The sequence below is a fragment of the Helicoverpa armigera genome, chromosome 21, assembly GCF_030705265.1.
Source record: "Helicoverpa armigera isolate CAAS_96S chromosome 21, ASM3070526v1, whole genome shotgun sequence".
NCBI lineage: Eukaryota > Metazoa > Arthropoda > Insecta > Lepidoptera > Noctuidae > Helicoverpa > Helicoverpa armigera.
In genome coordinates this window covers 8,301,352-8,325,030 of record NC_087140.1, presented here as the reverse complement: position 1 = coordinate 8,325,030, position 23,679 = coordinate 8,301,352, and the positions used below count along the sequence as shown (strand labels likewise).

The 23,679-nt window shown below is 37.0% G+C and overlaps 1 protein-coding gene across 5 annotated transcripts in view; it reads left to right on the top strand.

Moving 5' to 3' along the window:
- Eip93f (Ecdysone-induced protein 93F) overlaps nucleotides 1-23,323 on the top strand; it is a 202,568-nt gene extending 179,245 nt beyond the window's left edge. For all 5 annotated transcript variants that reach the window (XM_064040007.1, XM_049849223.2, XM_049849226.2 and 2 more), the window contains 2 exons: nucleotides 14,534-14,668; nucleotides 19,530-23,323. In XM_064040007.1, coding sequence (XP_063896077.1) covers nucleotides 14,534-14,668; nucleotides 19,530-20,868 — 1,474 coding nt within the window. In that variant the 3' untranslated portion in view covers nucleotides 20,869-23,323. The remainder of the gene's footprint in view (nucleotides 1-14,533; nucleotides 14,669-19,529) is intronic.
- The last annotated feature ends 356 nt before the right edge of the window (nucleotides 23,324-23,679 follow it).

Sequence of the window (23,679 nt, the reverse complement as noted above, 5' to 3'; positions counted from 1 at the left end):
TTGCTTTTGGACCTAGTTTGTCTTTTTCCTTTCTTGTTGTTCTCATTTTACTCTCAGTTTCTTTTAATTCCTTTTCTAGAGTGTCATACTTTACTTGCACATCTTTAAGATTTTCTATTTTTTCCAAATTACTGTGTAAGGCATCTAGAATATTTTCCGGGATTGGTAAAGCTACTGGTTTCGTTATGTTGATATTTTTCCTAGGTGTTTTTGGTTCTTGTATATGCAGTTGTCCTCTAAGTAATCTGTGGTCTGTATTGTAGTTAAATTGGTTGATAATATCTATGTTTAAAAATAATCTTGGTATGTTTGTAGTAATATAGTCTATTTCGTTTCTTATCTTACCATTCGGTGATACCCATGTCCATTTCCTATTAGGATTCTTTTTGTAGTAGCTGTTCATGATCTTTAGGTTGTTTTCAAACGCGAAGTTTATCAGTCTTTGTCCATTATCATTCCTTTTTCCTGTTGTGTGTGGTCCAAGTACTTTGTCCTCGTTGGTTCTTCTCTTTCCTATTTGGCCATTGAAATCTCCTAATACAATTATGGTTTTATACAAAGTTGGCATTATTTCGTTGAGTTTGTTGTAGAAATCGTTTTTTACTTCTTTTCTGGTAACCTCAGTCGGGGCATATATTTGAACGATTGAAGATGGTTGTTTATGGCCAGGTAATTTAATATTCAAAACTGCTATCCTATCCGATATGCCTCGAAATTCTATTATTTCGTTTTTAAGATATTTTTTTACCATAAATCCTACCCCATAAATGCCAGCCACTACGTTTTTGTAGTAAAATATATATTTATCATGTTCTTCAGTTCTCTCCTCTGCTCTCCTCACTTCGCTTAAGCCTAAAATATCCCAATGTATGTTTTCTAATGCATTTTCTAATTCGAGTAGGGATTCTTGAGATTTTAACGATCTTGCGTTTAATGTGGCTATATTAAGTCTTGTTCTTTGTTTATGTTTGTTTTTCCCGGAGTAGTATTTGTTAAGATTCTCAGATGTATTCTCAGATGTTTTTACTGTAGGCTCTTGGGGGGTGTGGTCTATCTCCCCGCGGTGACCAACCGTGTTGGGGATCTGTTTGTTTTTTGCTAGAATTGTATTTTTTCCATTTAGTTTCTTCATGTTTCCGGTGTCAGATAATTCCTATGCCTTATTATGAGGTTGTGTTTGTTTCTCTGATAGTGAGAAAGATCTTGCTCTCATGTATGCAAATGCATCGGTTTTGGGCATTTTAGACGGAGCGATAATATTTTTCCCTTCTGTGGAGTGAGGTTGTTTTTGTATGTTCTTGGGTGACATAGAAATTTCTCTTTTTCTCTTTTCGGCTTCTAGTTTTCCTCTTACAATAAGTTTATTGTTTTTGATGAATGCTTCGTTTCCTTTTTCCCTTTCTTCTTTTAGTTGTTGCTGTAGGTTTTTACGTAGTTCCAGCGTTTCTTTTGAGAAATCTTCGGTAAGAAAAGTCTTATGTGGCATTTTTGCTTTATTTTTCATTATTTCTGCCTTCCTTTGATATGACGTAAACGAAACAAGTATGGGTCTGATTTTGCTTTCATCTTGTTTTTTTTCCCAATCTGAAGAATTTATTTATTTCAAATTTTTCTATTTTGACATTTAAGTTGTGTAAAATATCCATTATTATGTTGAATAACTCTGTATAATTATTCTCAGTTTCCTTGACGCCGTGTAGTATTATATTATTCTTCCTGTTCATCTCTTCTAAATAATTTATTTTCCTATTCAATGTTTGCACTTCAGATTTTAGGTGTTTGTTTTCTTCCAATAATGGTTGTATTTTAACATCTATAGTGCGCATTAAGGTATCAGTAATGTTCTGTGTAATGGTTGTTGTTTGTTTTTCTAATTCCGTTTTCATCAATTGAAATAGTTGTAGCATTTCCTCTGACATACCCTTACTATCCATAATGCAGTAACTAAACGTATCAGTCTATGTGTATCCGAACGTTAATGCTACGTCTGTAGCGTTGGTAACCCTGCGATTGCTTACGTCAGTGAGACGTGCCAAGCGTCAGGTTGACAGTTGATATGTCCGCAATAGAAGTGTCGAAGGAATGTAATAGGAATTCTAACCTCCAAACTGTTGAATGACTATTGATGTTGGTGATATTTTCCAATGTAATCCGATTTTCACTGATTTTTTCCCCAATTCAAATTGTTTTGACTTTGGTGTAGTGATTTTTCCCACTTTGGATAGATATTTGCTGGATTTCACTTGATTAATAAATAAGAAACTCGGGAGCACTTATAATACACTGTTACTCTTATGACAGCCGGAAAATCAACCTTAGCCTTACACTAAAAGGATCATTAAATTATAATTAATTTGAAAAGGTTCATAGTGATCTTTATATACGAATTTTAAGCACTATTCCTAAAGCGTTTCATATCACATGCTGTTTTAGGTGATGACGTTATTCCTACCTAAGCTATAATAGCATTTGAAATTCTATCATTGTGTATAAAAACATCATTTGGAAACTGATCTAATAACTTATGAAACAACTAGATAGATAGAGATACATCATCTGCTGCTAAGGCTTCTGAAAAAGATCATGACCAATTTTCAAGTCACCACTATCAATAAAAACTAACTTAGAGATACATACATATTCAAATCCAAAAGACATAAATATTGGACCTGTCAGTAAGTTTAACAGATTATCTCAACTTAAAGGAGCAGCTAGGCTAGCCAAAAGGATTTACGATGATCAGAAAATTATACATAACATTATGAATGAAGCCATTCTAACGGCATTGGAATAAAGTTTAAGGCGAAATATATCTTTAAGATTTAGATTTGGTTTAACAATAAACGATTTAATGGTTAATTCTTGATTAACAATGGCGGCCTTTGCACTTTGATCCTTGAGTTTAGGCGCAGCGTTTAGATATTTCTTGATAGTATTGTATTAAGTTTGATAACCACACCCTTAACAGGTGTTTGTACAAAATTACTGGTGATTTTATTTCTCCATTATATATTAAAATATTCCTCAGAAATACCTAAACTTCAGGCAAGGTTAAGGTAGACAAAGAGACCAAAATTGTATTGCAATCGGATGACTTGCAGCCTTTTTATCGTCCCACTGCTGGGCTGCGGCCTCCTCTCACACGGAGAAGGATTGAGTATTAATCACCACGCTTGCTCAATGCGGGTTGGTGAATCGGATGGAATGGATTAGAAAAGTGCAGACGGCAAACATTCCATAAGATTAAAGAAATATGAGAAAAGTTATGTTTATTTGCAGCTGTAGCCTTAAGCTTTACAGACCTATCACGTATTATCTCAGATACAAGATAAGATGAATAATCTCAATCCATCTGACATAACACTTTTTGTACCTCGTCGACATTGAATAATTCCATGCCCATACCTGCTATGCAATTTTCATTAACGATTCAAGAATGAATAAAAGATTTGAAATCTCCAATAGATCGGCTTCGTATGTACAGAAAACTAATATCCTGTTATACAGGTTTTGCAAAGTTCCTTTGATAGCTGTTTTATATTTAGTATCTTTGTGATCTCGAAGGTCTTATGAACTTAATTGGTTTGTAGGAGCTGTATGAAGATTCTTTCTACCATCACCCTGACCCATTTCTGGGTAAAATTATACTGGTAAATGTGATCCAGTGGGTAGGGACTTAGTGTTTGATTCATAAATAAAGATTGGTCCTTGAGTCGGCTTGAGTTGTATTTTAATAAGTGAATGCGTAGGTTCTATTTTTGCTTTGGTAGGTTTGGTATCTATGGTGATAGGTAGTGTATTTGCGAAAATATTTGGTTGAATTGTGAGAAGTTATTCTCAAAGAATGTATAGAATTAGATGCATTAGCTACTTCCTGATTGCCGGTAGTTTACTTTGTCCACAGATAGCAGACTGATCTTCCCAAACACTAAATATAATAAATAGCCGTAATATTAACCGCATCTAATTTTCCAAACGCACATTTCATGCCAATAATTTCTATAAACTATACCAAGACTTAAATAATTTTTGTTAACTAGGTTCTTCGTGCACCCAGATAAACAGTAGCCCATAGCTTTCATCGATAGATGGGCTATCCAAAACTGATACATTGTTTCCTAATGAGACCTACGCTTTCTGAGATAAACGCGTTCACGCAAACAAACTCTCAATTATATCATGACAGCATTTAAATCTAACCTTCAAATGTCTTGTCGTTCACATTACCGTTTTCTGCGACAACAATACAAAGGATATCTGGACAGCAGCCAATTATTATTTTGATTTACAATTCCACCGACAAGTACCTACTTGTTCCTATCTACATAATAATGAGAAAAATGGTGTGTCCTATTTGAATTCACATTAATTGTTAATTTCAACAATCTTATTGTAATAATTGTGTTATATCAATGTTTTAGATTTAACATCCTCTTAGATTTCTATGTGAAAAATCTTTGTAAACTTGCTGTCATAGTGTTGCTGAGTTTAGCCTTATTATTCTTTACATGGGTGGCCAGAAAATATTAGAATTCCTCATGACATATACCTAACATAATGTACACACAGTCTGTTAAAATTGGCAAAATTGACGTAAAAGATGGAATGAAGGTTCCTTGATATATATTTCTGAGAGAATTCGATGAAAATACATAGTTTTGTAGTTGAAATCTTCCCTACAACTTCAAACCTCAGTCTCACACAAGAGAAAATAGATCCTGCGTGCTTAGAATCTCTTAGACAAGTAACATTAAAGATTTCTGCTGCGCTAGCTATCTTCATTAAGACCTGAAATTCTATTCAAAACAAGACCCGTCTTCATCAAACGAATAGTATATATATTCATTACAATCTCGGAGTGAGGAATGATGAGCGGAGATGCCATAATGCGTGTAGCTCAGGCGCCTTTTTCTAGGTCAAAAAGGTACAGCGGGCATGACCAAAACGATCAGTTACGACTGAACTAACGAGGCTTTTGGGCTATTTGAGGCATCAGCAAACGATTTTTGGTGTAACAAAAAATGTTTGGCTCCAAAGAAGGCGTATAGGACCGAAGACAGTAACGTTCCTCGTCCTCCGAACACCCGCATTTTGGCGCGCTACTTTCTTAGGAGATTTTCCTTTATGGCACCTCCACTAATCATTTTGTTCTCCATGATTACAATATTCTATACTGGCTTACATACGTATTCAGTATCAGGTGCAGTTTCAAGGCTCACAATTTGTAATTTAAATACGTTTAGTTGAATTACCACCGCGGACGCCATTGTTGGTGGATCTCCGCCATACTGTGACGTCATTCCTAACGCTCTTTTGTTTATATTTAAATGTTTGTTAAGGTAAATTGTCATAAGTGTTTGGGTTTGAATGGTTTTTGAATATGTATGTGTTTGACGTTTGAAGTTGGCATATAGTTCCAATGGGTTTTGTATGTGGATTTTTAGGTCTATAATGTTGCATTGGTTTCGTTTAGTTTCGAGTTCCCCAGATAAACAGAAACGGTGTCAGTTTCCGATCAGCATCGTTGTCGTTGCCGTCAAAAATAGGCTTTCTCGTGGCTCTACTTTGACATTTACCTACATGTGTCAGTTTCAGTTAAGCATTGCCATCAAAAATAGGCTTTCTCGTGACTCCACTTTATCATTTACCTACACCTACATCTTCCAATGTCTATGTACCTACACAATATCCATTGACATCATCTACTCTTACTCTTAAGCTTATTTTAACTCTGTCATCATCCTTTTCGAATCTTGAATTACATCCTTTTCCCCAGAATCATAATCAACTTCAAACAACTTTCTTCTCACATCTTCTTCATTACCCAAATCTTTAACATCACCATCAAAAGAGTCTACATCTCTGCCTACCCCACAAATGTGAATATTATCTCTCTATACATAAGACACGTTCCTACTTACGAAGGATATGCCTCCGACAATCTAAGTTCCGGCGCTCCTACGCTTTGAGATTCGTTCCTTTCAATAAACAGATTTATACTCATTTCGTATGTATGGATTGGTTTTTGAGGATTATTCTTTTGGTTTATGTGGTTGGGTGTGTTGTGATTTAATGGTATTAGGCGTTTAATAAATCTATTATGTATGATTTATTAAAGAACGTTACATAGTTATGCGTGAAGATTTAAGTAGACGGCTTTATAGTCGACTAAGAAAAAGCTAATGGTGACTGAAATAAAACCTTATGAAGCAGTATTTTATTAGTCAATTTTATTGAACGGGATTAAATTGAAATTTTGTAATACAAAAGAGAAAACTACGCACGATCATAGGTTTTTACTCGTAATCAAACTTTCATATTGCGTTACGTTCGAAAAACCGTTTGTATTTACCACTATTTTTCTTGAGGCTTTCTTCTCCTTTGAGTACTGAAATCTAGACTTCAAATAGCCAATACACATAAAAACCCTCGCTCTAAAAATATTATCTATCAACCATCCGTAAAAGTACAATTCTTTACTACAATACTATTTAAATCTCTATAAAAAAGCTCAAATTCCATCATGCTCTTTACAACTCACTTTAACATTGACATACCGACACACCTACCCACATAACAAACATGTCTATTCAAAGCCATCTCAAAACATGATACCTTAACAAATCAAAGTATCACAAATTCTAGGCGAACGCTCATCGCGAAGAAATTCACACAATGACAAGTGAACAGCTTTGTGGAGACGGTGTTATGTTGAGAACGAGAATATTACGATATATAAACGTTTTGAAGGGAGTAAGTTAGGAGGTGTTGAAATCTTTTTGAGAAGTTGCTGTGATGTGCCCGAATAACAATCTACAATATTGGGAGTTGAATGAGAGATAATACTGTAGGTAAAATCATTCTCAACATAAGTTTTTGTTAATCAAACCTTGATTAACTTTATGAATTGGGGACTTTCTTGAATTGTGGCTAGACATACTAAGGTTTCTTTTATATTTGCCCTATATTTATTATCCAAGTATCAATCCCACGATCTGAATCTTTAGCACAAATCGTTTTGGCCACAAAAATATATGGCTAAAATCACTAAATATCGTCCAAATTCAGTATAGCTTGCAGTCTCTAAGAACACATACAATAACCTTCATGCAAGGTCTTTGTGTGGTAGATACGTCTGTCAATATATGTCCTACGTAGAGGTACGATAAATAAACGATAATAGATATAGGTACGAGGAGAAATTCAGGAAACAGTCCTATGACATATGTATGACCTGACTGAAATGTTATTGATAGCCTTACAGTCTACATTAGTTGCGAAAAAGTGCTTAACTTAAATGAAAACTTCAGATAGCAATTGACCATGAATGGAGAAGAATTTAAAGATTTTGAAGATAGAGCCGCAATCTCCTAAAGTTTAGATTGCAGATGATGCTTCTTCTGCGCCGTGAAAAGTGTCTTTGATTTACATCAAGTTAACTTCCCGCTAAAAGATTGCTATATTGAAATCTTTTTGACTTATTCATAAGTTTATCTTCAATGTACCTACTGGAGAATTCAAAACAATTTCGCCATCAAAACGTTTCACCATCGCAATACTCCCGTTCCTACACATACCCCACTCAGTTCGACACTGTCTCCGTTCATTACCGTAGACGTTAAAATAGCCACAAGTTCCTACCGATGGAAATTCAACGGGAAGACATTGTGTCCCGTGCTCACAATGGAATTGGCACGAATGCCATCTATAGCAGGCATTCATTCAGTTTGTACAGAACGAGGGTAGTTTTCACTAAAGGGTAGGTTTCAGTTTGACGTGCTGAAGTTTGTGATCCAATTCGGAGGAGTTGGTTATGATTTTTGAGGTTGAGTTCTTCTAGCTAAATAAAAGAGTAAGAGCTCTAGGGGATCAAGCACTAGAATAATTTTCGTTTTTGCTTATAAATCATTCATTTCAGGCATTACTTATTTTAGAAGAGCCGGCAATTTCTTGGGAAAAGTATCAAACTTCATGTGTTTGGTATAGTAACTATCAAGTCAATATAAGATATTTGACAAAATCTTTATAATGTTAAAATGTTTACGTTAATTCCTTTTCATCCAATTTTTTAAGAATATTACGTAAACCATTTTGATTTTGGGTCAAATTCATTACCCCTTCTTGTGCTTACTTAAAAGTGGTTCAGCCGAGTTCAAGGTACTCCAGTCATTGTCGGCTAATGACAGTTAAACTTAATGGTTAGTATGACATGACGCATGCGGTCGGCACTTGTCGCTTATGGCATATTTTATTAACTTAAGAGTTTATTCACATAGCGTAAGTTACATAAGTTTTGATGGCTCGGTTTTACACACCTTGTAGTGGTAAAATTTCGCTTAATTTGGACGTTGTGGTGTCCAAATGATATCGGAATTGTATAACAAAGATCTTGGCTAAGTAACACACGGGTCGTTTGATCATAAGGTTAAGCAATGCTGTCAGTGGATGGGTGAACTTGTCATGATAAGTTCTTCCATGTTTCAGAAGGCATGTTAGATTTGTGGGTGACAGCTGTCATTTGATCATTTTTGGCTGTCCTTACGGGTTGTCAGAAGCCAGGAAGTTGTCTTAGCAAGGGGTATGATGTTAAACGGATAACTGTAACATAACTGTATTAACTGCTAGAAATACATAGTTTCAGGACGTTTTACAAAAAGAAATTACCTTATTTTTTGTTGCAATAACCATAAGAAATAAATAGACCTGTATGAATGCACCTTAGCCAAAGCTCGTAGATAATAATCATTTGAAATTAGGCGGCCATGACACTTCCAATTATCTTGATGTAATAAAGGTACGGCTGTATGACAAACTATAAACTTGAGATCAAAGCGATAGTCAGTTTATGGTTTGGCCTAGGACCAATTGGATCATGTTTTATGTACTTAAGAAGCCGAATGTAGTTTTAATTATTGTAGTTTAATAAAAGCATTAAATTGCTGATGGTTTAGCCAATAGCATCAATGTAAATAAGTAAAGTTAATACCATGTCATACAATTTAAAAAACGTAGCAACTTGATAAAAAATATATACCAACGAGAAATACTGCCCGTACCGGATAAAATATAGGTAACTTATGTTATTTGGCAAGAGTGTAGCTTTCCAAAAGTAAAATATTTTTTCTAAATGGTACCGTAGTTTTTGAGTTTATGCAGTACATAAAGCATTAATACTATTTTTTTAATGAAACCCAACATTTTCATCAATAAAAAAGTAATGAGTTTGTCCTTAAACAACCTTAAAAAAATTAAAACAACGAAATATATTAAAACTATTTCATAAATACTCCTAACAATAGCATTCTATATACACAAGTATACAATAGTTGATTCATAGCAATACTTTGTTGAACAAATACACAATTATATTTTTAAAAGGACGATTAAGGTCGAAAAGTGTAGGACAAATCGATAAGCAAATATTACTGAAATACTACAATAGTTATGATATACGATAATTACTAACACATGTTTTTCGTAAGTTTTTGCTTATTCCACTTGAAGACAAAAAAACAGGCCTGTGTAAGACGTCCACTGCTAAACTAAGGTCTCTCCTATTGATTTCCTAGCCTGGTATATAGGTACTATTTATCTGCTAATTACTCAGTAATTTATATACTGTTCTCAAATACTGAAAAATGCGATAATCACAAACATCTGTCGCTTACAAACTTTAAGTACCGAATTGTTGTATTACTACACATATTGGATTTTAACTGTTAATGAACGAGTAAAGTTATAAAATCTGTATTCTTATTTTGAAGATGATAAGCTTCAATATGTCGACTAATTGCTATGATTAGCATCTGTGCAATTGATTAACCCGTCAATGCCATATCTATTGCTTACGATTTAAGATTTAGGCAGAGCTATCTTATAAGCATCTGTTTCGCCTTCATTTAAAAATGTCTGGACTGATTGAGATATAGGAATATCGGTCTAACAATGATTAAGATAAAGTAAGTTTTAAGCGCAAGACGGCTGGCAGGAGCTGGATGCGAGCAGCCGAAAATCGATCTCAGTGGCGTGCACTTGGAGAGGCCTATGTCCAGCAGTGGACTGCGATAGGCTGATGATGATGATGATGATGATGAAGTTTTAATCCTGAGGCTTGAAGTTGTCCCTATAATATACGATGATATCATGCCCTGGTCAGCGTCAGCCGCATACCCTGATTTAATCTAGACACACGGCAGTGTGTCCGCCAAGTTCGAGCAAAAAAAGCGACACACCGGCCGTGGGTTATATTACACGAACCATTTCGGGCCAAATTCGACCCCCCTGTAACTCAAAATCTATTTTATTTACGCATATCAAATTTCAAGTATCTGTTGAGACCCCCTCTTACTCTCCACTTATCTAAAATACAACATTTCATTAATATACCTATTGTAGGTCTTGAGATATTGACGTCAGAAAATCGCTATTTTTACTATACACTCACTGACTGACTGACTCACTCATCAAAAACCTAGACCACTTCCAATGGTCGTATTGACTTGAAATTTGGCATGGAGGTAGGTCTTTATGTCAAGGTAAAGGGAAAAATCTGAAAATGGCCAAGTGTGAGTCGGTTTCAAAATAATGAAGGTGTTTAATACCCGGTGTAAATTTATACCCCTAAGGAACTAAAACGAACTAAAGGACAATGGGCAGATTGGTATACCCCACCAATAGCAATCTCATATATATCATTGGATAGGCCTTTTTATGTAGAACAACATTTACTATGACAGCTTTGCTGAAATGTTTGTCCGTTCTGAGATATAGATCAAAAACTGTGCAAAAGTTAGAACTAAGTAATCTATTGATAACTCAAGTTTTTAAAGGAAAATCTAAGTACTACCAAGTGTAAGTCTTGTAAGTGCTACCTGCTGTGCCCGTCAGGGTCCATAATTGTTACTATTATGTAGCATTTCAACCTTTTATTGTATCAACTGGATTTTGGGCGTAATGAGAAACCGCACCAATAGCAAAGTCATATATATCGTTGGATAGGTCTTTTTAATTGGAACAATATTTACTATGACAGCTTTGTTCTATTGTTTGTCCGTTATAAAAGGTTGAAATGCTACATACCTAATAGTAACAATTATGGACCCTAACGGGCACAGCAGGTAGCACTTACAAGACTTACACTTGGTAGTACTTAGATTTTCCTTTAAAAACTTGAGTTATCAATAGATTATTTAGTTCTAACTTTTGCACAGTTTTTGATCTATATCTCAGAACGGACAAACATTTCAACAAAGCTGTCATAGTAAATATTGTTCTACATAAAAAGACCTATCCAATGGTATATATGACATTCCTATTGGTGGGGTATACCAGGTCCCATATATTTGTGCCCATTGTCCTTTATCTATATTTATATAATATATCTTCGAATGGTACAAAGGTTTGTATTTAGTCAAAGTAAAGTAAAAATCTGAAAACGGCCAAGTGTGAATCGCTTTCGAAAATAACGAATGTGTAACTTTGATCCACGAACATAATATATGATAACATGTCATGTTAGTCAGTTGGTAAATCTAGTCCATTTAGTTAATCTAGTTCATTTCTTTGTAAAAAACATAGTGCATATTAAAAAATCTAAAAGATAGTATAAATGAGTCATTTCTTTAATTAACTTCATCATAAGAAAAAAATAAAATAAACAACCTTACAAAAATAAATGAAATCCCACCCAAAACAAAAATGTGAAAGACTGCCAAGTTCGATAATATGGGAATGCTTCGCCTATAAAAGAAGTGAGATCTGAATAAGTACCAAGTTCCTCAGTTAAAAATAGTTACTTTTTAATGATGTTACTTGGCAAGTTTTAATAGAAAATTAAATACTTGATTCATTGCGTTTAGTAGGTTTATAACAAGGTGTATGAAAACTTGCCAAGTAACATCATTAAAAAGTAACTATTTTTAACTGAGGAACTTGGTACTTATTCAGATCTCACTTCTTTTATAGGCGAAGCATTCCCATATTATCGAACTTGGCAGTCTTTCACATTTTTGTTTTGGGTGGGTATTTCTAACCGGATGCGCTGAGTTACCTACTACTTTAAAAAGAAAGTATAGCTTTCCTTGGTAAATGGGTTATATGTATAACACTGAAAGAATTAACCCGTGTTTGGTTCCTGAGGAAGCAGGTTTAAGCAAACAAACTCCTTTGGCATTATAATATTAATATAGACAACTATTTAGTATTAGGAAGCTACCGAGGCCAGTTATAACAAGCATATACGATTTAGCAATACATATCGACATTGACATGACTTTGACAACTTTATCTATTGAAGCGTTTGCGCAGATGTCAAAAGTACTCACGTTTAGGCATTGACCGCTAATATTACTATGTAGCTATTATTATTGGAAAATAGGAATTTTCATGACTAAAATTACCCAAGGAGATTAGTTGAATAGGTAAAAATATTATCGGCTAGGTATGTTGGTTTTTTTTTAATTTGTGGAAAATCATGAAATGACCAATCCCGCTGTAGTGCAGCATGAGGGAGTGTCAGACTCTTACTGACTAAAACCCATCATGTTCCTTCTTAGGCCCTTTATGTACCAGAGCCGCGATAACTGTTTCGTACAATCCCGGAGCCCTGTCGGGGCCCACTGAGTCTAAGACTAAGTATCATGGCTAAGTCTGTATTGACACCTATTAAAATATACGTTTCTTGAGTACGGCAACAAAGTAAACTAAGTTTTTTCGTAGGTGCCCAGGTTTTCTTTACTTTAACTTTACTTTAGGACCTACCTCAATATTATTTTTTTTTTATTTCAAGGTGAGACACCTATTATTTCACTTGTGCAGTCAATAACCTGAACTAGCGTGAACAATTGAAAACTACACACAGATGACGAATTTATATTTATTAAAATTATGTAAATTTTCAAACAAAAGCTCGCGTTTTTCATACAGTTGTGCAGCTGAATAAATGACATAGTACGTTGGAAAATTTCAGCTGCATTTTTCTGTGCATTAAATAGTAGTGGCTGAGACAATAATTGCATTTTGCAGACTGCAGATTAATTCTAAATAATTTAAAAAAAAAAAATGCTGCCCGCCTCTTGGGCACGCTCCCAGTCGACATCGATGGTGACGAATTTTTTGACACGTTTTAGTTATATTAGGTAGTGGTTCTTTTTGTTTGTTTTTTTTTACTAGGATAGTTTATTAAGATTCATAATCAAAATGTGTGGATTTATAAAAAAAAATAGGCTGATTATGCAAAGGGTGGGTTGCACCATTTAACTATAACGATAACCAAACCATAACCAGCCGTATACTTGCCGCCCATTGGTCAGAGCGATTTGACAACTGAAAATGGTTCGGTTATCGTTATAGTTAAATAGTGCAAGTCATCTTAAGTAATCTGTTAAAAGATTTTGTTTTGATTTGTAGTATCTATTTTGATATAATGAATGATATCCAGATAATAAAATATAAATACCTACATACGTACATATAGAGGTAATAAAATATATTCTAATATTCATAAACAGGCTTCGGGTTCAAAAACTGATAAAATCTATAGGTAATTTAGATAAAAATTAAATAGTTGTTTACTATGATATTTACATATTTACCAATGACCCTTTTTTCTTATCTCCAAGATAAGAAGAATATTTCAGAATAACCCTTTATATGTTGCATTAAAAGTACGTGAATACGAATATAGAATTTAATATGCACCGAATTTTGCATAGTGCATCGTGTGTCACTGGGTCAATAGAATAATTTTTGGAATTATTTAAATTAAAAGTGCAGTTTTTTTTTGTTTTTTCTTTTCGATATGTTATGGCAACCTTATGATATGTTTTTAAACTATGGATTACTGTTTTATTATTGGAGGTATTTTTTATTCATATTGATAAAATGTGAATGTGTGTGTGTGTTTTGATATCAAAAACAAAAAACAATCGTGTTTTCACCGTTTTCTTTGAGGTTTTATTTGAAATTTAAATATGAAAACTTCAGCGAAGATTCCCGGAATAAGTGAGAATTGATATTTCAAAAGTTCCGTCCGTTTTGTTTACTTTAAGGAAACTGGTGGCGGCAGTGTCTAATTTCATACACCCTGGATTTAATGTGGAGCTTTTCTAGATTTTTAGGAGTCTTTTTGTTCAATTTAACTGTATTTTTTCTAGATTTTTTTAATGGTTTCCCTTCTTCAATTCATATAACAAAGTTCTTAATAAAAAAAAGTTCTTTCTTATCTACAGTGTCTAAAACACAAGTTACTAACAGTCTGTAAACAGCGAATCTTCTCTTGCACTCTTAGGTTCCAGATGCTTAGAAAGTTTCCTTAAATAATAACATTCAGGGAACCTAGCTACTAACCTATTTTATTTAATTTTACTCAAACTCAGTCTTTAGTATTAGGTGTAAACCATCGTCTCGAACAAAGTTAATGCTCCAAACTTAGTACTAAACTGAGCCTCTTTTAAATAACGTTTTATCTTTTAAAATATTTAGGTGGCACTTATCAGTCTTGTCCATTATACTAACGTATGGCTAAATTCCCCAGGCTACCCGAGGTCGGAGAGAAGGCGCCGGCGTCTTCATCACCCAACCTTGCGGAGCAGCCCCTCGACCTGAGCGCCAAGTCCACCTCCAGCACCAGTGGTACTCCGCCTCCTGATGCCAAGTTACTGGATAACAGGTAAGAGAACCTTATTTATTTACTTCAAATTGCAATAATCCGTCCTTTGTTTTAAAACTTGTCGATTAAAGATTGAGACATAATATATGAAGTTACCTAAGGTGATAAGATGTTTCAATCTCTAATCGAAAGTAAACGGATGGGTTTATTATTGTAATCCGCAGTTCGGCTGTAAGAAAACGCCCAATTTTATCAGTCCTGAACGAATTTCTGTGGTTTTCTCTGCGTAGCAGTACCTTATTGCAATGTTTGAATAGGTCACAATATAGTTGGTGTACCGGAGAGTATTTTTCTGATATCAACGCTACACGTATCTCACTTTAAGACTTTCTGATGCTACAAACTCTTCAGCTTTATAATAGAAACATCTGTTCTAACAAACATGTAATACACACGTATACAGAAAAAATCACCACTCAATAACAGAAGTCAAAGCAACCAATTACGAAAATTCAATCAAAAACCAATTCGTAACCATTACAGCGGAATAAAATAAGCGTGTGTACATATACCACGACCAAACGCACATAAGCATTAAATTAAGGCCAACGGCTAATGTGTAATCCAATTTAGCGCGTTTACCTAGATTAGACTGATAAAAGCCTTTAGCTAATCGGTCACTTTGATGGCTACAATTAGTTTTTTATGTTAATAGTGGACAGTTTTTCCGTTATAGTGTTGCAAACTTTAGTTATTGGGTTTTTAGGTAAATGGCCTTATTAAGAATTTAGTGTACAGAACAAGCTATTAACTAAGCAATCACGGTAAAACGGCTGAACTAATTTAGGTCCTCAGCACATAAGTATGTCTAACTGATCAGAATTCATTTCAGCCAAGCCTTTTCCAAACAATATCGGAGTCGACTATCTTCTATCCAGGTGCAGCGGAATACCAGCATTTCACAAGGAGTGACTGCCTGTCTGACCTCCTCAACCTACCTATGATTCTCTGAAAATACTACAAAGTTCATTGAGTAATCTTTTCCAAAGCACAAGAAAAACTAAGAGATAAACCACCCAAAGAAACCCCCATCGATCAATAAAGAAAATCCCCTAATGAATACGTATAAAAACAGAGCTAAAAACCTCAGGCAAAAGGAAAAAGTCCTGAAACCTGAAAATAAAGATGTATTTTCTTTAGGTATCGGGAATACGGAGGAGCTTAAATAGATTAATGTCTCGATCTGATCTGTTTTTTGCTTGTTTTGTGGCGAATAAGGATCCGATTAGCCTGTCCCCTTTTTTCTTGCAAGCTAGAGTAAATGTATGGGGCTTGTGTTATGTATGGTGGTCAGTTTGTGGCTAGCTTCTTATGGTATAAGGTAGATAGAATCATAGTTTTTTTACGGATGACAAATAGGGTCCTGTTTTATTATTTCGAAGTTTTTTTCTCCCTTAGCTTAGGTGTATATTCTCTAGTTAGAAAGTTTTGATAATACATTTCTTACGTTATTGATGGCTCATCAAATACATGTAAATGTATCAACTTATACGTGCAAATCAATATCATTAAGTGCCTACATAAAAACCTGATATACCCCCGCAATTATGTTTAGTGGCAACATTTGAGGCAATCAAACTATGAGGAACTGAAAGCTTTAAACGCTACTTTCTATCAAGGATAAGACAGACGGCCGTCGGCGCGTTAGATCTCTGATGGATTTCAAACCAACCATAGACCATCAGGACCACCAAGAACCATAACAGCAGAATCCAATTCCCGCGCTAAAAGTTGCTCTAAAAAACCTAGCCAAGTTTACAGCATCGTGTAGCATTAACAATTCTTCACGCTCCCGCCATTCCACCATTGGTCATAACATAGAAACATTCGCAACGGACTCGTAATAATCGCACTTCCTATTGAAACCTACTTGGATAACGCAAACAATAGCCACGTGAACGCACCCATTAAAACACGAAACTTTGAACGATCGACGCGGGTCAACGAACTTTTGACAGCTAACGCCATTACGCAGATGTTCATTTGACGCCATTTTATCACGGGAGCGTTCATTAAAAATAATATGTCATTGTTAATTTGTTTGTTGATGTTTTGGGTCGGGTTCTAGTATTTTGATGGGTTATCTGAGGCGCCGAGACTTGGTTTCGTTTGGTTCTCATGAATGGGTTAGCTGTACTTTCCTATGTAGATGTAAATTGGCCCCGTGATATAACCCGACTTTATAAAAGTTTACCCAAAAAAGACGATGAGATCACGTAAGCTAAGGAAAATTCGAAAGAAATTGTAACTATGTTTAAATTACAAAAAGCAGGAAAAACCTGCTTAAATAATATTTCTACAAACGGAGATTATTTTTCCGTGTCTGTTAATTTGACTATATTCTTAAAACTTGCCCTTTAAAACGACCCTTAAAAGCCTCTAAAAGCCGCGCCTACTATAAAAATAACTCCAAGACTGACAGCCGTCATAGCCAGCATAGTTTCAAAGTCAAGAAACCCATATCTGCAATGTCAATGCTCCACTTTAAGCGGGAGCTACATTGTGAAACGAAACGTTATCGCTCTACGTTCAAAGAGTTATTATTTACTCGAAGCGTGATGAAATTCTTTACTCTTTATGATAAACTTCATAAGTGTTTGTGGTTCCTTGTTTTTTTAGATAAAAATACTTTTTTAAATAAATAGTTTGTTGTTTTGGCTTTGTTTTTGAATTGTTATTTTTTTGTTAAAGTATATGATTGATTAGATTAGGCAGGATTTAATTTGAGTTGCATAATGTTGGGCAATTGAAAGACAATATTTAAATTATGAATTTCATTTACTTTTAAAATATTTGGGTAACTTAAACAATTGTTTACACACTGAAATATGCATTTAAACTCAATAAAAGGCTCCAAGTATAACCTTGCTTGTCTGATGTTTTATATTTCCTTGCCAAGTTTTTAAAGGCCAGTCCTGTCAACCATTTTCTTCACACAAAGACACAAAAGAGTATTTCCGCAATTTTAATGTATTCATCTCAGTTATTTTCAAATAACGATTTTTAACTTAAATCGATGGAAAGTAATAAAAAGATTCATTAATTAATTGAGCTTGACATGAGATCGGCTCCCGGGTCGAGACATGCATTGGTGCTTTTCATGTTATAATCGAATAATATTTTCCAAAACAATCTTATTAAAATGGTAAAGATATAACGCCATTGCCCTTAAGTTAAAATAGGGAATACGCAGGATTAATTTCTTTGTCACATTCCTTATGCAAAATAAGATTTACTATCCAACGCTAGCTACACACAAAGACATGTAAAAACTGCTTTACTTACACTTATCTTCAACCCTCCATCATAGCAACTTAAAACTGTAACAACTACACCACATTCTGCACACTACAGCCATCTAGCGAACACAACCGGTAAAACTGGTTCAGATTTAATCATGCACCTGTTAAAATCACTTTGTACTTCAAGACTAAAGTACCAAGTACCAAGGCATGCTTAAAAGGTACTTTAAAAGTACTAAAATGACCATTGGCAATAATGAATGCGTTATAGGTACCTTTTGTCTATACAATTGTGTTAACGTGTTACGAATTTGTTAGATGTGAAGGAAGTCGTTTTATGGTCATTTTGTCCTTGTGATTTGAATATCGTGAGCTTAGTCTGTTGTTGTGTGGTGGTAAGGCATTATGGGATGTTTCAAAAAGTAAATAAACGAAGGTATAAGTGATAGACATCTAAAGTGTGTAAGATTTGATTAATTTCTTTGTTAAATCGTAAATGGCAATCCCAATTTGGTCAAGCCAAAATTGTCCAACGCCAAAAGAGAATACTTTGTCTTACTGCTAATTAACAAAGAATAAAACATACAAGGAGTTAATAACAAGACAAGACAACGCCCCACGCCAATGAACCCGCTAATTTCCCTCCACAAAGTCATTAAACTCATAATTCCTTCTCGATACGTCCATATAAAAACTCCCAACCAATATTATACACAATACCAAATCGATAACTGAATAAATTCATTCTCTGGGGCTACGATCTGGGTCGCATGACTCGCCAAAACAAATAAAAATGCACCGATAGTCGTAGAGCATCGACCTTGCATCCTCGAAGATATCAAGCCAAGCAAAAACACACCCTACCACCTCACAACAAAACTGAAACTCATCTAAAACCCTCTTCGAAAAATAAGAAAGCACAATTCAAGATGAAACCGAAGACGACAGCTGCACCCAATAAATTTTATACCCTATTAAAAGGTAGTAAAGCTGAAATTCGTTTAGTTTGTTGCCGTAGGGAATATGATAAAGATGCATTCATAGTGGTCCGTTATCGGCGAGACCGAGAGTAAATATTTCGCATTTCGCGTTATCTTGGATTAAAACGGCAACGTACGGTTTTGAAATATTGAATTTAGACGATTGTGGGCCGTTGACCAGCTTGTGTCTCGTGAGTCACGGCATTGTCACCCCGTATCGTCATAAAGCGATACGCGACGCTTTAAGGACGCAACTCTGACGAATGAATACACTTTCGAACGATCGTTAAGAACAAAAAAGATGAACGCTCCTTTTTCTTTTGTGTCTCAGGGATCGTTCAGTATGCAAAGTTTATTGATTTATCCCGTTGCATATTCAGGACAGCGTCTACATTCTTTTAAGTTCTTTCGGGAAGATAATGTATTTGTGGAAATATTGTATAACTGACGGGATGTTTATTCTTAGCTTATCTCTTGATATCTTGGCAGAATTTTTATATTGATTGACTAAGTCGCCATAGCTACCTAACTGCTACTACAGCTACTTCTTTAAGATACAGCTGCTTTTTCAACAGTGGTTAGGATCTTCTTGATCAATGAATGTAACTGACGGCTCATGATGTGCTGTGATTGTTGCAGATTGAAGCGAGCTGTGCTCGAGGGCGCCGGCAACAGCGGGCGGCGCGCCTACACCGAGGAGGAGCTGCAGGCGGCGGTGCGCGACATCCAGGCTGGCCGGCTCGGCACGCGCCGCGCCGCGCTCGTCTACGGCATCCCGCGCTCCACGCTGCGCAACAAGCTCAACAAGTTCGGCACCCCGCTCGACCATCCCGACTCCGACAACGACAGCGATGCCGACCGCCCCGACTCGCCCCCCTCCGTCATCCTCAAGATACCGACCTTCCCCCCGCCCGATGACAAGAGCCCCTCCCCCGCAGGACAAGTGCAAGCCCCCATCGCGCCGATAACGCCACTGATCCCCACGTCACCGGCCATCAAGGCACCCTCACAGCTGCTGCTCCCGCCCTCCGTGTTCGCCGACCCTCCCTCGACGCAACACCTCTTCACGTCTCTTAGCGACGTCATCGCTAAGAGCATCAGCCAGAAGTTCCAACAACCCCTAGATAGGCCACACCACCAGCCCAGTGAACTCATGTACGCGCGCGGCCCCGACCGGCACGTGTCCGTCATCAAAACTCCACCCGACAACCAACGCTACCCCGCGCCCGGCAACTCTAAAGCCACTCCGAACAACAACGGGCAGCCCGCCACCGGCGGCAAGGGCACGCGGCCCAAGCGCGGCAAGTACCGCAACTACGACCGCGACAGCCTCGTGGAGGCCGTGAAGGCGGTGCAGCGCGGCGAGATGTCGGTGCACCGCGCCGGCTCCTACTACGGCGTGCCGCACTCCACGCTCGAGTACAAGGTCAAGGAGCGCCACCTCATGCGTCCGCGCAAGCGCGAGCCCAAGCCGCCGCAGGACGCCAAGCCGCAGCCGCCCAAGCCGCCACCTCCCAAACCGCCGACGAAACCGTTCTCCAACGGACTCAATGGGCCGGAGGGTCCGGGCTATCCTCCCGGCTACCCATTCTGGCCGGGCAGCGGGTTCCCCCCGCCGCCCGCTCCCGACTTGTACGCGTCGCACATGATGCGACGACTGCGCGAAGAGGCGCCTCCGCCCGCCAACGGGTCGTTCCTGGAGGGCATCATCCGGTCGAGCCTGGAGCGGCCGGCGCTGCTGCAGCGGCTGGCGGCGCCGCCGGGCGAGGCGCTGCGGCGCGCGGCGGACGGCGACGAGCCGCCGGCGCGCCGGCCGCGGCTGGACAGCTCGGACCAGGCGCTGGCGGCGGAGATGCGCGAGGCGGTGCAGCGGCTGCGCGCCGACAAGCTGCGGCCGCGCAACGGCACGCCCACGCCGCCGCCCGCGCCGCCCGCCGAGCCGCCGCCGCCGCCCGCCGCGCCGCCCGACCGCGCCTAGTGCCCGAGACGCCCCGATCTCCTCAGTCTTTGTGATAATATTATGTAAAGTACATTCCGCCGGGCGGCCCGACGCTCGCCGCTCACGCTAGTGCAATACGGCCCGCTGAGGTTCGTCGTCCGAGACTCGCGTATCCGTGTATACTGTTGTAGTGACAATAACTTAGTCGCAGGCTTCTCGCGCGGGCGCCGTCGCCGACGCTCGACGCTCTTCACCGGTATGTAGTGTCTCTTCTTTATGTTTCCGCTTCCTCGGTCAGTCCGGACAGTCCTCACACACACGTCTCCACATCGACACATTATCACCAAATATCACAATAGTTACCTAAAAGTCACAACCAGTTCAATATATCACAGCTTTACTAATGCAATATCACAATATTATATAGTGTTAGTGTCCCATGACAGAGATTCGGATGCCGTCGGTTGTGACTTGCAGTCGCGTTGCATGCGCCTCGAGCTGATCACTAGCCGGGCTGTAGGAGAACTGTTCGGCCACGTGGCGAGCAGTCACAGCTGTTGTCTGTGGGCGATACCACTGCAGGGTAGAACGACACTGCACGTTGCAAGCGGCGCTAGGGTTGTCCAAAATTCACGCAAATCCAGAGAGCCTCAAATTTTGACCTTGTTTTTAAGTAAAAGACAACCAAAAGTTAACGTTATAAAATTAACTATTTAAAATATTTTTTAAGTAATAAAAAAACAATGTAACAAATTAATTATAAAGCTAGCTATGAGTGTAAATGTTATCGATTTTTAAGTGAACTATTGCAGATTTTGTGCGGTGTTTTTATAATTAGATAGGTAATATATTGAATGAAATTATTAGCGCTATTGGCGGGTAGTGCGGTTGTGGTATGTTGTCGTCGCCGCGGCCCGGCCGGCGCCCGCGCATCGTCCGCCGGCCCAGCCGAGCCACACGGCTCTACGTTCGGACTTATGTGCAATTATTATTTTGTATAAAATAGTAATTTTAACTGTGTCTAAGCTAACACGTGGATTTCCATATTACTGAATGTGATATTTAGGTATTACGAGTGCGGTTTGATCACGTTGACCTGCGGGCCCCATCATATACACGTACGTACATTAAATACATCTAGTGAACTTATATATTTTATGTACTATTATTGTATCTTAAGAAGATAATATTCTTATTTTTCATGGTCCAAGTTTTAAATGTTTTATCGACTATACAAAAATGTGGATAATCATTATTATATTCTTGTCGACTTTAAAATTATAATTAGCCCAAAAATCCTCAAAAAAAAAATTGATATCTTCAAATTTGTGAAATTTTTTGGTGTTCAATCAAAAATATATTATGGAAGTACGAGATGAAAATGTATACGCTCTCCCAGAATTAAATTTAGGTAAAAACTATTTGGATATAAAATTATCATACGATACTTATTGTAAGTTATGTGTACATGTGCGCCTCATGGAAATTAAGAAGTCTTTGTATTATGTATGTAATTAAAATATACATAATTATATTATATACAAGTTAAAATTTAATGTCGTACATTTTTCTTCGGAGACCACAAGTGATGTGCAAAATGAAAGAAGTACATGGGATTGTCCTCGACATTTCGACATAACAATTATATTATATCCTTCTCGGACCGAAACAAAACAATTTATTATATACAAGTGATATTCGAAGTCATTATCCAAAACAAATACATATCCCCAATGGCGAGATGTCGAGCTCTCTCAAAAGGAAAAAAAAAAACAAAAATTTTTATATTCAAAATTTTAAACTAGTCGATAGCATGTCTTCACTTTTGTTTCTCTGTGCATAATTTTCGACGTCTTTTTAGCATTTAATCTTAAAAAAGTTAATCTATAAACGTTATGTGCATTTATCTGAGTGATGGATACTTTTGTATATTGAAACAAATATAACATTATTTACCGTCGTGTTGACATCCCTACCAGACCGCATTTCCAAATTTGAAATGTTGAAAATCGAACAACTTTTTTTTCTCAAAAATACGTACACGAATCTGTGTGTTATGCCTGACATTTGTTGATAGCTTAAACAAAAAGGTTATTTTGTGTAAGATTGTACAGACATAGGATGGGACAATTTGCAAAGAGAATTTAGATAATAATCAACATTCCGTTTAGAATGTTATTAGATTTTTTTAATTAATAATATAACTATTTTTTTGCATCGGGAACAAATAATTATGTTGTTTAATCTTATTTTGTAACGTTAGTTAATTTTTAAGTGGCTTTATTTTATGAGAATAACCTTTATTATATGATTAATGTCATATTATATTGAGATGTTATACATTCATTGTTTTTGTGCAAAGTGTTTGGGGTTCTATTCCCGGTTAAAGAGAGTTGCGACTGATATGTAGTAGAAAATAGCCGCGTGCTCGAGGCATCGGCTCGGTCGGTACAAATGGTATAATACACCGCCTTACACTTAAAAATGTTATTAACAGTGATCTCTGTACACTTAAAATAATCACCAAGGCGAGGCGAACGAGGGAAACTTACTTAAATAGCGTAATAGCTAATTAACATAAAATAATTTCCGAGTTGATTATTTTTTGGGATTATCATGGATAAGACTGCTGTTGTCAGATCACATGAAGGAGATACAAAATATTTACAAAACTTCTGCCTCCGTTCAAATACCTCATTTCAAAATAGCGATGCAAGTTAGATTCATAATGTCGGAACTCAACATTGGTACATAATTACATGTAGTTTGAAAACAACAGTTTTACACCGAAGAGGTCACTGGTTTATTAGTGAATCATTTTTATTGTATATTGTTCAATCATTTTTCCAC